This window comes from Phascolarctos cinereus, unplaced genomic scaffold (genome assembly GCF_003287225.1).
Source record: "Phascolarctos cinereus isolate Bilbo 61053 unplaced genomic scaffold, phaCin_HiC Scaffold_1;HRSCAF=81, whole genome shotgun sequence".
NCBI lineage: Eukaryota > Metazoa > Chordata > Mammalia > Diprotodontia > Phascolarctidae > Phascolarctos > Phascolarctos cinereus.
In genome coordinates, this window is record NW_027555514.1 from 115,234,152 (window position 1) to 115,251,209 (window position 17,058).

The 17,058-nt window shown below is 38.1% G+C and overlaps 1 protein-coding gene and 1 pseudogene across 1 annotated transcript in view; one reads left to right on the forward strand and one right to left on the reverse strand.

The window, feature by feature from the left end:
• TNPO3 (transportin 3) overlaps positions 1-17,058 on the forward strand; it is a 116,021-nt gene that overhangs the window by 49,615 nt on the left and 49,348 nt on the right. Inside the window, exon 5 of the mRNA XM_021002276.2 lies at positions 7,836-7,979. Coding sequence (XP_020857935.1) covers positions 7,836-7,979 — 144 coding nt within the window. The remainder of the gene's footprint in view (positions 1-7,835; positions 7,980-17,058) is intronic.
• LOC144456802 (lysoplasmalogenase TMEM86B pseudogene) lies at positions 14,334-14,997 on the reverse strand (annotated as a pseudogene).

A 17,058-nucleotide genomic window follows, 5' to 3' on the forward strand; every position in this document is an offset into this window, starting at 1 on the left:
TGTCACTCTTAAGCTCAAACATTTTCAGTAGTTCCTTATTGCCTCTGTGGTGTGGTTCTGGCTTGTGAATCCTTCCCATGTCCAGTGCCAGCCATATCTCATTACTCCCCTCCACAAGGACTATTCCACCCAAACTTACTATCTGCTCTTCTCCCCTGAAACATATTCTTTGCTATTTTTCTTCCTGCCTTTCCTTGTGCTTTTCAGTTCCTTTCAACATATATTTATTTAGTATTTAGTGTCTATGTACAAGGGACTACATAAATGGTGTTGGGGATACAAAGACAAAATTGAAATAGTCCTTGATTCCAAGGAGCTTCTGTTTTAGGAGGAATGGGGCACTAACTACTGGAGGAGTCAGAAAAAGCTACCTGCAGATAACACCATACCTGAGCTGAGCCTCAGAGGATAGTAATGATTCTAAGAGGTAGAGGGATAGGGGTTGGGGACAAGTTGTCTAAAGGCATTTTTGAGATGGAAGGCTAAGTTTAGGAATGGGTATAGGCCAATTTGGCTGGAACATAGAGTTCACAAAGGCGAGTAATACAAAATCTGGAAAGGTAGGTGAGGGTCACATTATGAAAAGGTTAAAATAATGGCAGACTGAGAAGTTTGCATTTTATTCTATATGCAATAGAGAGTCACTGAAGGTCTTTGAAAAGAGGATTTACGTGTCAGACCTTTCTTTTGGGAATATTGGTTTGGCTGCCTGTAGAATAGGTGACTTGGAGAGGTGAAGGACTTGAAGTAAGGAAACCACTTAGGCTCTTTCCATAGTAGGTGTGAGTGAGGTAATGAAGATGTGAATTAGAGTAGTGTCCCTGTGAGAAGAGAGAGGTGGACGATCAGCAGCACTTGGTAACTTAATGAACATGGGCAAAATTGAGGGAAAGTGAAAAGTCTAGGATAACTCTGAGGTTGTGAATTGGAAGGATGTGGCTTATTAGACAAAAAGAGAAAAGTTTGGAGCAAGATGGGACAGGGAGAATGCAATAAGTTATGATTTGAATCTGTTGCATTTGAGATTCTGATAAAATATACAGGTAAAGATGTTCAGTGTGTGGTTGCCAAACTGGCATTCTAGAGTGGGGCAGATTTATTTTTTTTCTACTAGATTCTTTTTTCAGTTTAATATTTTATTTTTTTCCAATTACATGTAAAAACAATTTTAAAATTCATTTTTAAAAATTTTGAGTTCAAAATTCTTTCCCTCCTTCCCTCTCCTCCCCTCTAATTGAGAAGGCAAGCAGTTTGTTAGAGTTATATATGTGCAGCCATGTAAAAACATTTTCACATTAATAATATTGTGAAAGAAAACACAGACCAAAAAAAAACCCACGCAAGAAGAATAAAGTTAAAAAAAACACATACTTCAATCTGCATTTAGACGCCATTGCTTCTTTCTCTGGAGGTGGTTAGCATTTTTCTCATTAAGCCCTTCAGATCATTGCACTGTTGAGAAGTTAAATCATTCACAGTTAATTATAGTACAATATTGCAGTTACTGTGTACCGTGATTTCCTGGCTCTGCTCAGTTCACTTTGCCTCAGTTCATGTAAGTCTTCCCAGGTTTTTCTGAAACCTTCCTGCTTATCATTTCTTATAGCATGATAGTATTCCATTACAATCATATACTACAGTTTGTTCAGCCATTCCCCAATTTATGGACAGACCCTGAATATCTATTTCTTTGCCACCACAAAAAGAGCTGCTACAAATATTTTTGTACATGTAGGCCCTTTTCCTTTTTCTTTGATCTCTTTGGGGTACAGACCTAGTAGTGGTATTGCTGAATTAAAGGGTGTGCATAGTTTGGTTACCCTTTGTGTATAGTTCCAAATTGCTCTCCAGAACGGTTGGATCATCATAATTCCACCCAACAGTGCATTAGTGTCTCCAATTTTCCCACATCACTTCCAATATTTGTCATTTTCCTTTTCTGTCGTATCAGCCAATCTGCTAGGTGTGAGGTGGTGCCTCAGAATTGTTTTAATTTGCATTTCTCTAATCAATAGTGATTTAGAGCATTTTTTCATATGCCTATGATCGATAGCTTTGATTTCTTCATCTGAAAACTGCTTGTTCATATCTTTTGACCATTTATCAACTGGGCAGTGATTTACATTCTTATAAATGTGATTCATTTCCCTATATATTTGAGAAATGAGGCCTTTGTCAGAGAAACTTGCTTTAAAAATTTCTCCAGTTTTCTGCTTTCATTCTAATCTTGGCTGCATTGTTTTTGTTTGTGCAAAATATTTTGAATTTAATGTAATCCAAATTATCCATTTTACATCCCATAATATTCTATCTTTGTTTGGTCATAAATTCTTCCCTTATCCACAGATCTTACAGGTAAATCCTGATTTGCTTATGGTATTACCCTTTATGTGTAAATCATATAATCTTTCCTTCTGTTTCCATTTTATGGGTGAGTTCATCCAATTCTCATTCATAGTTATGATTACTGTGTACGTCCCTCCATCCTACTTTCCCTTCCCTGTTTATCCTTGTCTTTCCTTTCATTCTGTCTCTCCTTAAATGTGTTTTGCTTCTGACCACTGCCTCTCCCAATCCACCCTCCTTTCTATCAACCCCCCCCCATTCCCCTCTCCTCCTACTACCCTGTAGGGTAAGATAGATTTCTATACCCAAATAAGTGTGTATGTATCCCATCCATCATATAAAGTCTTCCTTGCATGACTTATCAGTACTTCCCTGGGCTGGAAATGTGATTCACTGTGACTTTTTCTTGGCTTTCCTGTATAGAATTCAGTTTGGTGCATTTTCTAGGTTGTTGTAGAAGAGGTGGACTGGGGAGCTAAGGCAAAAATGCTGCTTCTCACTCTGCCATTTTGATTCTACCTCCCATATTAATGTTTTTAAATAATTGAATAAAATGCTAAATTTCAGTTAGATGTTAGTGAAAGTAAAGATAAAAAAATTTCATCTGTGTTCATGGATTTCCTGAAACCTGTCCATTGATCTCAGGTTCAGATCCTTTGCTTTATATTGTTACCAGATGGAATCTCATAGTTTTTACCTTTTCTTCTTTGTTTGGGGGGGAGTTTGATATAAAAGTGCTAAGATATAGTTAATATCTTTTTGATACTATTCCACATTTCAGTAGTGACCAAAGACCTAATTGAAATCTGTCTTATTGATAATTTTTCACTCTAATATAGGTTTTCTCCAGCAGTCCTTAAAGGCTTATTTTAAAAATAAAGTTCTGGGTAATGAAATTTTGTTGATAAAATTTTTCAGAGAGAAACTGAAAGCTGCCATTACTTTAGGAATTTAAGAGTGTTGCTGATTTGTTTAAGATTTAGTCTATTTAAAGTCCTGCCTTTAGATGGGGAAAATAAGAACCCTGTCCATTAATGCCCAAACAGTTGGTATATATGTTAGCATTCCACTTGAAGACTTGATGCCTTGATAAAATTGAAGTGTCATAATTTATTACATGAGCCTTTCCTTTTTGGTCCTATTGCTTAAAAAAAAATGTACTTTGTCAGTTTTGTACCTCAATGCGAGGATCTCATGTTCCAGGAGTGTAAAAACCATATGGGTACTCATAAAAATAATATTTAAGCCAAGACCCCAAAAAGCTACAAAAATCTATATGCTGAAAAAGAATTTTCAGTCTCTTCTCATAGTGTAGAAGCAGCTACACTCTATAATTTTTTATCTTCTGATAATAATATGTACCTTTTATCAAAACTTTACTCAGATGTATATATCATTTTACTCAAACACATTAATCGTGTCAGTTCCTTTTAAAAATTGCTTTGAATTTAAGTATTTGTAGGTTGCTAATCTCAGCCAGCTTTGGCTCAGAATGATGGGACAAGCACTAAAGAAGTAGGAAATCATTTTAATTCAACTTAGCAAATTTTATTAAGCACTTGATATGTTTAAGGCACCTTAGGTTTTGGAGATATGGAGACAAACGTGAAACAGTATCTATCTAAGAGACCTTACATTCTTTTGAGAAGATATATAGATAAATATAAGGTAATTTGAGAAAGGGAAAGATTACTGGGGTGATCTGTGAAGTCTTTGTGGAAGTTTACATCTGAACTGAACCTTCAATGGATCTATAATCAAGCATTTAGGATGCAAAGACAAAAATAGTTCCTAACTTCAAGGAACTTACATTTTATCTGTGGAAAGAATATAAGTAATTACAAAATATATACAAATGCAAGGTAATTTTGGTGGTGAGGGAAACAGCAGCAAATTGGAGATTAGGCAAGGCCTTTTGTAGATGTTGAGGCTTGAGCTGAGCTTTGAGGGAAGATAAAGGTTCTGTGTATTTCTGGCATTGGTTTGCACATGTAACAGATAGGAAAGATGTGGAATATCAAGTATGGGAAATAGCTAGAAGTCCAGTTTGTCTGAAACATAGAGTATTTGAAAAGGAATAATGAAAGGTAGGTTGGAACCAGTTTATATGGGACCTTAAATATCTTGAAGATTTTGTATTTTGTCCTAGACACAGTAGAGAATCCCTGAAGGCTTTTGAGCAGAGGAATTATTTGATCATAATTATGCTATAGGAAGATTGATTTGCTATGTGAAGGATAGATTGGAGATGGAAGCAGTAAGAACATTTAGGAGACTGTTGTCTTTGTCTAGGCAAGTGATAATAAGGGCCGGGACCATGGATATTTGAGTGGAGAGAAGTGCATAGATGCAAGAGGTCTATGTAGAGATGTGGAGGTAGACTAGGCAAGACTTGGCAGCTAATTGAATTTGAAAGGTAAGGAAGAGTCAGGTATGACTGAAATTGCAAACCTAGGTGAATGAGAGGATGGTAGTATGTCTTCAACAGAATTATTGGAGGTTAGCTTTTGAGGGAATGATGATGTGTTTTATTTGAGTTTCACAACATGCTGATAAATGCGTCTAATAACAATTGTTGATGTGAGACTGGGGAAGAGGGATAAGGTCTGGCTGTGTAGACCCGGCAGTCAGCTGCATTGTTATTGTTCAGTTATGTCCAACTCTTTGTGACCCCGTTTGGCATTTTCTTGGCAAAGATACTGGAGTGGTTTGCTGTTTCCTTCTCCAGCTCATTTGACAAATGAAGAAACTGAGGCAAACAGGGTTAACTGACTTGCCTAGGGCCACACAGCTAGTAAGCGTATGAGACCAGATTTGATCTCAGCTCCTCTTGATTCCAAGCCTGGTGCTCTATCCATTGTGCCACCTAACTGCCCATCTGTGCAGTCAGCTGCATAGAAATGATCATTCAACCCACGGGCACTGGTGAAATCATTAAGAGAAGAGCCCTTTAAGGATAATCATGGTAAGTGTGGAGGAGATAAATAGGAGAACAAAGAGAAAGCTGTCTCACAGAAGCCAAGGGAGAGAAGAATAGAATTCAGGAGGAAGAAAGGTAGTCAACAGTGTCAAGAACTACAGAGATGACGAAGATGACTTTAAAAAGGCCATTGGATTTAGCAGGTCCTGTCATTGGAGAGAACAGTTTCAGTAGAGTGGAGCTTTTTGAAGCTTGATTTTGATGAAGTAAAAGCAGTTTTCAAAATTTGAATAAGGTTCAATCAGCTGCAGTATTAAAGAGAACAATGGGATCTGAAGAGAGTTTAATGTCTTTCTGAGTTTAGCAGAGCTTCTCTTTATACAGATGTGTAATTTTTTGAAGTGTTATGCCATTGGGGATCCTAGCTGATGATTCATGAGAATAGCATGTTTGTCTTTATATACTCCCTTTTCCTGATACTTTCTTCTTATATACAAACTTTTCTGGTTAAATCCTCTTTTCAATAAATGTTCATTTATTTCCCTTAGAAATTTTAGGAATGCATGAGTTCATATCTCAGCAAATCAAGAAAAATAGTTACAGAATTTATCCAGTAGTGGGGGAGAAAGGATAAACAAAATGGAATAAGGTAGGTGAAGCAGGCATTCAGATATCTTTTGCCTTCTGTTTCAGGAAGAGGTCATTGAGAATTTAGCTGGAAAGGCTTTGGACCAGATCCACCTGAATTTGCAGGTGTGAGATGGAGAAATTATGTATACAGTCTTCCAGATTAGTCTTGATATCTTAACTAGTCCACTAGAGAATTAAATGGCTTATTGTCATACACAGTAGGATGCGTTTCTGCACTCCATAGGGTTCAGTCAAATCATCATCTTCTTCTTCTTCATACTCAGCTCCATGAAGCAGGAAAATTTCATGTACCATGTTACAGGCATTCATATCCATTGCATAAAAGAATCTGTTTTAGAAGTGTAATGGTCAGAAATGTAGTTGGCCTTTTTTAGGTTTTACCTTTCAGACTATCTTAAAGATATACTCAGTATATGTGGGACTGGGATGGCAAATGAATCACACGTAAAGAGGGGTGCATAGGTTTCTTGAAATTAGGTCAGGAGTCAGAGCTACATTTTAGTCGTAAACTAGAGTATCTTTTCTTTACAGATTGCTGTGTAAATATTAAGGTACTTTATATGTGTTAAGTCTTTATTGTCATAACTATTGTATATGGTATATTGGTGATGGCTTTATTACTCACCAGAATTTGTTTTTATGTATTTTTTGGGGGAAATGTTCTTAGATAGCTTTTGTTTTTGCATTAAATTTGTTTCTGAATATATCCTTCTCTCTTCCCCTATCCAGCCATTTTTGTATTCTTTGAAATGAAATAGAAAAAAACGGTTCCACAAAACCAATGCATTGAGTCTGAAGACATATGGAATGATTCAATGAAGGGAGAAAGGTGCTTTTTCTTGAGGCCAAACTTGATCGTTACCATTACCTAACATTTCATTCAGGGGCTTTTTTTTTAATTGTTCTTTTGCATAATGGATGTTATTGTCTGTATTTTATCAGTTTATAAATTCTGTCTCCTCATTTCTCCAAGTTTTTCATATTCATCAGTGCTTAGTTTAGTAATACATTATTAAATCCATGTTCCACATTCATTTAGCCGCTCTACAGTTAAAGGGCTTCTACTTTTGTTTCTAGTTTTTGCTACCTCAAAAAAATCCTCCTGTGAAGATATATATGGGACTTTTCTTTCTATCCTTGACTTTCTGTGGCGTGTGCAGTAGGATCTTTGGGTGTAAGATGATGGATATTTTAGGCACTCTCTTCATATAGTTCAAAATTACTTTCTAGAATGGTTGGACCAATTCACAGCTCCCCTGATAGTGTATTAGTTGTGCCGTTCTTTATGTTATAATATGTATGTGGTTTTACTGCAGAAAAAATGTTTTCAAAAGTATCCCTAAAAGAGGGACAGTGATTAATGGTAAACTAAGTGATCTTTTCTTTCTCATCTGCTTTACATACCTTTATATTTATATATTTCCAATGTTGTATTACAAAACTTCATCTGTAATGATTTATATTTTGGTGAATTGTTGATTTTTAAAGCTAAAATCTAACTTTTCTTTTTGGAAATTGAGAGTGTTATAATTATCAATAACTTGAAATGTGATGAGCATTCATTTTTATTTACCTTTCTACATATATAAGATACCTAATTACATGAAATTTAGGTGTTTAGACAAATATCACCTTAAACCAAAACTTTACTAATATTGTAAATGTACTAACATACAAATGAAGAAATATTAACCTTAATACTACTACTGGTAGTAGTTCACATTTATATGACTTTTTAAGATTTGCAAAGCACTTTTCTCACAGCTACCCTTTGTAGCAATGAAATTTATGTATTATTTGACTGGAAGATAAATCATCTGCCACTTGCCCATAACACTTGAGGTAATTGTAGTTGTGGGATTAAATACAACTTGGTGTTATTTCATGTTTTTGTCTTCTTTCTTGGTCTTTCTTTCAGATGACTTGTGTAGAAAAGGCAGGAACAGATGAGAAGATGCTCATGAAGGCCTTTCGCTGCTTAGGTAGTTGGTTTAACCTTGGTGTCCTGGACAGTAACTTCATGGCTAACAATAAATTGCTAGCTCTTCTTTTTGAAGTTTTGGTGAGTGCTGAATTTTGCTGTTTGCCAAAGTTTGGTTGTATTACGCTTTTACAACTTTAGTAACTGACTTATGGAGAAATAATAAAGCTTTCTGAATTCTACTTAGTGTATACTGAGAAAGCAGAAGTGGTACTTCCTTTGGTTTGCTAATGTCCCAGGGCCAGAGTTATGAACTTCTTCTCTTTCTTTATAACATCTTTAACATCCAAAGCAGGCTTTAGTTTTCAGTTACATTGACCAAAGAAAATTGGCTTTGCAATTAAGTGTATTTAGTATAAGTAATTTGCATGTTAGAAGTCCCAGTGCCACTGAGCTAAATTTAGACATGCTATGTAGTTAGTTGTGTAGATTCATCCAACAAGTTTAGTGAGATGGTTTAGTTATAAACTGAAATAATATTTTTAATAAAGGATTTGAAGACTTTGAGGTCAGTGGGATAAGAGGTAATTTGTTTAAACATGCTTAGTCATATTTTCTTTTGGATTCAAAAGAAACCTCTTTCCTCATTCTTTTTCTGTGAACTAGTGATTAGAATGGTACTTTAACTTTTAGAATTAAAAATTGAATAATCACAAAAAAGAGAGATTCAAAGTACCTTTGGTATTGTTTTGTTTTTCTTTCAAGGTCTTATCCATTTGAAGACATGTTGATATTTAAACTCTTTCTAGACATTATATGTCTATATCTGCATGTCTATGGGTGTGGTCATACAGGAGAAGGAATATTAAACATCAATATCTTGAGTGCCACTGAAGTTAAATGGACAGGAATGGGTGAATTTAATACAGGTGATCATTACATATACTGTTGTGGGCAAAGATCTCTTAGAAGAAATAGAGTAGCCCTCGTAGTCATTAAAAGGGTGAGAAAAGCAGTACTGGGATATAATTTTAAAAATGACAATGATATCTGGTCAAATCCAAGGTAAACCATTCAGTATCATAGTAATGCAAGTCTGTGCTTCAATCATGATGTTGAAGAGGCCAAAATTGATCAGTTCTGTGAAGACCCACAACATCTTCTATAAATAACACAACTAAAAAAATCTCATTCATCATAAGGGATTGGAATGCTAAAGTAGGAAATCAAAAGATAATTGGGATAACAGGCAAGTTTTACCTTGGAGTACAAAATGAAGTAAGGCAGAGACTAATAGAATCTTTTCAAGCTAACTCGCTGGTCATAGCAAACACTTTTTCAACAGTCCAAAAGGCAGTTCTACACATGGTAGTCAGTATTGAAAGCAGATTGATTATATACTTTGCAGCCAAAGGTGGAGAAGCTGTATATAGTCATTTAAAACAAGACCTGGAACTGACTTGTGGCTCAGATCATATGCTTCTTATTGCAAAATTTAGACTTAAAGACAGTAGGGAAAACCATCAGACAGGTATAATCTAAATAACATCCCTTATGAGTATGAAATTGAAGTGAAGGATAGATTTAAAGGTTTAGATCTGGTAGATAAAATGCCTGAAGAACTATGGAGAAAGGTTTGCAGTATTGTACAGGAGGCAGCAATAAAAAACGTCCCAAAGAAAAAGAAGGCAAGAAAGCAAAATGGCTGTCTGATGAAGCTTTATACAAATAGCTGAGGAAAGAAGGAAAGCAAAAAGTATAGGAGAAAGTGAAAGATGTACCCAACTGAATGCAGAATTCCACAGAATAGTAAGGAGAGATAAGAAGGTTTTCTTAAATGAGCAATGCAAAGAAATAGGAGAAAACAATAGAATGAGAAAGGCAAAATCTCAAGAAAATTGGAGATATCAAGCGAACGTTGGATGCAAAAATGGACATGCTAAAAGAAAAAAAATGGTAAGGACTTAATAGAAGCACAAGAGATTAAGAGGAAGTGTCAAGAAGTACACAAAAGAACTATAAAAGAAAGATCTTAACGTTACTGATAATATAATAATGTGGTTAGTGATCTAGAACCAGACATCCCAGAGAATAAAGTCAGGTGGGCCTTAGGAATCATTGCTGAAACTAAGGCTCGTGGAAGTGATGGAATTCCAGCTAAGCTATTTAGAATCCTAAAAGATGATGCTGTTAAAGTGCTACCCTCAATCTGCCAACACATTTGGAAAGCTCAACAGTTACTACTGGATTGGAAAATATCGATTTATGTCCCAGTTCTAAAGAAGGGCAGTGCCAAAGAGTGTTCAAGTTACCAAACAGTTGCTCTCATTTCACATGCCAGGAAGGTTATGCTTACAATTCTGTAAGCCAGTCTTCAGCAATATGTGAACTGGGAATCACCAGAAGAGCAGGCTGATTTTTGAAGAGGCAGAAGAACTAGAGATCAAATTGCCAACATTCAGTGTATTATGGAGAAAGCAAAAGGAGTTCCAGAATAACATCTGCTTCTGCTTCATTGACTATACTGAAGCCTTTGACTGTGTGGATCACAACAAAATGTGGCAAATCCTCAAAGAGATGGGTGCACCAAATCATCTTCCTTGTCTCCTGAGGAACCCGTATGTGTATCAAGAAGCAACAGTTAGAACTGAACATGGAACAACTGATTGGTTTAAGGTTGGAAAAGGAATACAACAAGGTTGTACACTGTCACCTTATTTATTTTACTTATATGCAGAGTACATCATGTGAAATGCCAGGCTTGACAAATCATAAGCTGGAATTAAGCTTGTTGTGAAAAATATCAATAATCTCAGATATTCAGATGATACCACTCTGATGGCAGAAAGTGAAGAGGAATTAAGAAGCCTCATGATGAAGGTGAAAGAGGAGAATGTAAAAGCTGGCATGAACCTTAACGTTAAAAAAACAACAACACAAAAACTAAGATTGGGGGCAGCTAGGTGGTACAGTGGATAGAGCACCGGCCCTGGATTCAGGAGGACCTGAGTTCAAATCTGACCTCAGACACACAGTACTTACTAGCTCTGTGACCCTGGGCAAGTCACTTAACCCCATTGCCTAACCAAAAACAAACAAAAAAAAACCCCTAAGATCTCGGCAACTGGTCCACATTACTTGCTGGCTAATAGAAGGAGAAGAAATGGAAGCAGTGTCAGATTTTATTTTCTTGGGCTCAAAGATCACTGTAGGTAACAACTAGAGCTATGAAATTAAAAGACCCTGATGTTGGGAAAGATTGAACACAAAGGGAAAAAGTGACAGAGGGTGAGATGGATAAATAGTGTCATGGAAACAGTGAACATGGACTTGGACAGACCTCAAGAGATACTGGGGGTTAGAAGAACCTGGTATGTGTGATTTATGGAGTCATTAAGAGTCAGATACCACTGAATGGCTGAACAACAACAAGAAGGCATGATATGTGACATAATTTATTGTAGTGGTCAAAAAAAGGAAATACAGATGGGCAACTTCATGGTGTTTTGAAGAATGGCCTTTTAAAGATAAAAGAATACATACACATTTGTAAAAACAAAGACTTATGCTTTGGCTTTTGTTTGTATGCTGCTTTTTATTGTTGCTGAGGGTCTAGAGAAGAAATGTGATTTAAATCAGGCAGTAGACTGATTTTAGGCTTTATTTACTGTATGACTATGCATGATGCCAGTGATCATGGGAAAATTTCTGATTTCATTGTTGCTCTGCCTTACATACATCAAAATATTCACAGCAACTCTTTTTGTAGTAGCAAACTAGAAACAAAGTAGATGCTCACTGATTGTGGAACAACCAAGTAAATTGTAGTACACAAATCTCATGGAGTATTACTGTGCCATCAGAAATGACGGATATGAAAACTTATATACAAACTGATGGAAAGTGAAGTAAGCATAACTAAGAAAATAATATGTACTATGGCTGCAATAGTGAAAATGGGAAGAAATGCAACAACACAAAGGAACTGAATGCTAAATAATGATAATGATCAACCTTGGCCACAGAGACTAGAGAACAAAATGCATAAGCCTCACTTTTTTGGAGAGGTGAGGGATTATTGGTGTTGAACATTGTATTCATATGCTGTCAAACTACATCCAGGTTGTCTGATCATCATGGTCACTATTATGCTGTCCAAGCCTTGTTGGCTTTGTCAACAGTGGAGGGCAGGGCCCCTTAAGCTGACTGAGCTCGACGAACCCCCCTCAAAAAGAGGACAGACGGGGGGGGGTCCCTGACTCCTTGGCTGGGTCCTAGCAGATCAGTGACTTGGAACTCAGCACTTGTTAGTTGTCCTAAATGGCTATTTTTTCTTTTTACCTCTTCGTATTTTATTTTTTCTTATAGGAGGTGGATATCTGGTTGAGTAGGAGAGAAGGATTTATTTTGAACTGAAAAGGATATAAAAACAAAAGATATCAACACAGATTTTGTTAAAGTCCCAAAAAAATAGCTTGGGCCAAATTAGGAAAGCTTTGAATCCTAGGCTATAATGGCATAGTAGTACATTGTTACCTTACCATTTTTTCCTTCAAGGATCTTATAATCTAATAGAGTGATAAGGTGTATATACAAATAACTAATGGAAATTAAAATATGATAAAAGAAGATTAGTAGAGAGGGCTATAAGAGATTTAGGGTGGATAAAGATCACTTCTAGCTGGAGAGATAGATTAAAACTTCGTGGAGGGCAGAGCCAGGATGGCAGAGTTCCCCTTCATAAAACTCCAGACAGATCTAGAAAATATATCAGATTGAACCTTGATAAAGAAATCCAGGAAAAGTCATAGACAGGTTTTCAGACACAGAGGATAGTTCAGGTGAGGAGCTTGGACCGAAAATTGGGTCAGAAATTTGCAGAGCTGAGACCGGGAAAGCAGTGATCAGACTTTGCCCTGAATCAGACCACTTTGGGAGCACTGAAAGCTTTCAGGTCCCTGGCCTGAGCTGTCCCTGAGATTTAGGATAACATATCATCTAATACCACAAAAAAGCAGCAGTAGGACCAGTTCAGACCTTCCCTCCAGCCCTAACACCAAGTCCAAAGTTTTTAGGGAGGCTGGAAGAATGAGCAAACAAACAAACAAAAAAAGAATCCCACCATGAAGAGCTGTTGTAGTGGAAGGGGTACTGAAGACACAAATCCTATGCCTCAGAGGAAAACATACTTTGGGCACAAACTCAACTGGAATTCTTGGAAGAGAAGAAGCAAGTTTTTGTTGTTAAAAGAGTCAGAAATGTTTTTATAATGCTTGAGGAAAAAATTTGGAAATGTTGGTTGCACTGTATTGTGCCCTGGTCAGACCACATCTGTAGAATTATGTTCAATCATAAGGACCACATTTTAGAGAGAACATTGAAAATCTGGAAAGCATCTGAAAGAGAACAACCAGAATGGGGAAGAGCCTTGAGTTAGTGGCGCATGAGGATATGTTGAGGGAACTTGGTGTGTATAGTCTGAAGAAGAGAAGGCTCAGGGGGTACATGATAGCTGTCTTCAAATGTTCGAAAGGTTATCATGGCCAAGAGAAATTCAATTTGTTTTGTTGTAGGAGCATTAAACGGACAGTTTTGCAAAATATTACAACAGTTATGTACATCAAAGATAGTGGAATCACCAGGGTTGGAACCTAATGTCACAATCCTGAAAGGGCTTGTGAGGAAATAGAAATGGAAGTAAATGGAACAAAGGTAGGAAAAGCAGCTGGAGTGGATCAAGTTTATGTAGAAGAGATCCATGCTGGAGGAAATACAGTCGTGAGGACATTCAGGGACTGATTCAGAAGGGAAGGGAAGGGAAGAGACTAAAGGTTTAGGAAAAGCCTTGGTCTTATTTATTTCTTTTTAAAAAAAATATATTTATATATATTTTTTATGTGTATATTATATGTTTTTTTCATGTTTCCAACACCAGCTTTACCTAAGGGTCAGGGGAAGGTGGTGGTGATGTGGATAATGGAGGAACAGGCATCATCACATCTAGAGACTTAGTGGGCAATGGAGAGAGGAGAAGAAGCATTCAAACCAGGTGGATGATGGGTAATAGACAAAGGAATCAGAATTGTGGGGGGTGGGAATTGTGGGTAACAGAAAAAATTTCAGTCAAGGGGCTCATGGGCAGTGGTAGGGTAGTATTGGAACCAAAGGATTTATGAGTAAGGAGCAGAAAAGCATCAGGATGGGGTGGGGGGGGGCGGGGTGGCAATTGCCAGTAAGGGGAAAGGTGGGGTGGGGTTGTGAATAACTCGGGGGGGGGGAGCTTCAGAATCAGAGGGAGGGTGGGAAAAGGATCCGCCCTAGGAGGTCATATGTTTACCTGGGAGGGTATGGGGTGGATGGCAGGAGGGGTGCTGGAGAAGAAGCCAAGTGCTGAGTTCCAAGTCACTTATGTGCTAGGACCCAGCCAAGGAGTCAGAAGACCCCTCACCCCGGGTCTGTCCTTTTTTTGAAGGGGGTTCATTGAGCTCAGTCAGCTTAGGCGGTCTTGCCTTCCAGTATTGACAGAGCCAGCAGGGTTTGGACAGCATAATAGTGACCATGATGATCAGACAATCTGGAGGCAGTAGCCAGACGAAGGTGTCCCAGACTAGGAAGGCATCTGAGATGCTGGAGAACAGGCTGCTAAAATCTTCAGGTCTCCCTTTGGCCAGCACCCACCACAGCATCAGACCCAAGATAGCCGCATAGACAACCACAGGGAGACTCAGGCTGGAAGGGAGGTGAAGCTGCAGGAGCCCAAAATAGAGGCTGAAGACAGCTACCACAGACTCCAGGAGGGCTAGGCGGATTGGGAGCCAGCCCGGGGTCCTGAGATAGAAGAGATGAGCCAGGGTAAAGGCCACCATGACATAGAGGAACTGGTTGGGTCAGATGAGGAAAATGTCTTCCAGGGCAGAGCACAGAAGACCTACCAGATAAATCATCCATAGGGCCCTGATGGGGCAGTGGTATGGACAAAGAGAGCCACACAGAGGATGGGAAGGCATTTGGCCAGGGCTCTGGTCCAGCTGAGCTTGTCTGAGGGCAGCCAGAAGAGGAAGGAGAGGGCACAGGAGACAAAGTAAGGCACTAGCCTCAGGGCCAGGAGCAGAGGATCTGGAGTATGCCTCCTCCCAGATTCCCTTCCACAAACCTCCATGTTTGTCCAGACACCCCTAGAATTCTGTAACCTCAGAATCAGAGCTAGGTTCTAATCCTTATGACTTCAGGTTTGGACCATTGTAACCATATTGGAGTAGCTGTGTGTACCTTTTGATGCAAAGATTCTATTGCTAGGTATGTACCTTAAGGAGGTAAAAAAAATGGCGGGGGGCAAGAATTTCCCATGTAACAAAAATATTCATAACAGTACTTTTTATGTAAGCAGAAAACAAGATGAAAAACCATCTGTTTGGACCTGGCTGAACAAATTGTAGTGCACAGTTTTAATGGGATATTATAGCAGGGTAATTGACAAATGTGAAAATTGAAAGAATTTGAAGAAATGTATGAACTGATGCATAATGAAGTAAGCAGACCCAGAAAAATAGCATATACAATGACTATAACAGTATAAATGCAAAGAAAAAGAAAGATTGAATACAGTGTGATTACAATAAGCAAGGATAAGCGTTGAGGAAATGCCCATACACACTCTTTACAGAGATGAAGGATGATGGGTGTGGAATGTTGTAAAGACAGTCAAAAATAACTGACATGTTGATTAGTCTTGGTAAATTTTTTTTCTTGTGTGCTCTTTCTTTTTTATTCTTTGTTGCATTGGATGGTTTTCTCCTCAGTGTCATCTTCAACTCCTCACTCTTACTCATTCCACATATCCAATTTGTTGCTAAATCTTATTGATGAGGTTCACTATACTCCAAAATGGTGGGGTGCAAGGTTGTCCCAAAAGAATTCTCTCAGGCAGTCTCCAAATCAACTAAAGGTGTTTATTCAGGGTAACACACACAAAGCAGACTCCTGTACCCCTCAAGGGAGACCCCAGCTTAAGGCAGCCCCTTCCCCCTAACCCCTCTAGGCAGAAGGGACACGCCCTCCCACTGCGGTTAAGGAAGATACTTGCTAAGGGGACACCTTCCACTTGAGGAGGATGCCCCAGACCTTATTGATTTCAAAACAAAAAAGACAGTGCCACCACAGAAATGATTAAGAAAACATCAACAGCTACCAACCTGCATGCCTACTCTTTTCCCTCCTTATGAGAATTATCTGTGTACAAACTGAAGGCTATTTATGGTGAGGGCTTTCACAGATGATATTCAACAATGGACCATATCTTTATCATTTCATGATTGACTAATAATAGGCGTAGGGAGTATAATTCCCATTTTACTTCTTTGTTGATTATGAAAAAGGATTCAACTTCATAGAATGAAATGCCAGCTTTTACAGTAAGATGCGTCTTGGATGAGAGACATTTCATTCCAAATGGCTGAAAAATGTCTGTTGCTCATATTTCAACATACATCTAAATGAGACATCCTATAGAGCTTGTCCAACAATATTTGGGTCTGAGGCAGACAATACATATGGAAAATGAGCTGTACACAAAGTTGAAAAGGAGGAGGAGAGAGAACTGGATTGCTTTGGGGATATTGCAAAGTACTTTTACTGACCCAAGCTTCCCATAACAGCAAAGGCCCATCTTTTCAGTACAAACATTTCTCTGGGGTGGCTGGCTGTCAGCAAGACCTAGAACATTGCTTCTTCTAAAGAATTAAAGATAAACATCACACAGAGGTCAATAAAAAGATACATGATGTGTATGAACAAGGTACAGCATATAAATAGCCAGGCACTTCAAAGAAGAACAGGGGTAAAGATCGTCTTTGAAGAATTCTGTAGGAGAAAGAAAAAGAGGCTGACAGATCATCTGACTAGAGTGAGGGGAGACAGGTGGATGGCCAGAGTGCTTAATGGTGACCTTGTGATGTCAGGAGAAATTCAGGAAGCCGGCTCTCCATCATGTTGTATAGATAAACTGCAGCTTTCTCCGTAGATTAAAGACACCAAAAAGTTTAATGAGATAACAGCCTGATAAATTAACAGCAGAGAAGTCTAATGCCTAATCCTCAATTCACTAAACCCCTTCCCCACCACCCTCCATGCTGTGGCATAGCAACACAATGGGACCCATGAGCTTGTGCTCTGGGATCCACTCAGCAATTTCCTTGCCACCCTTTTAGTCTTTGTCAGCATG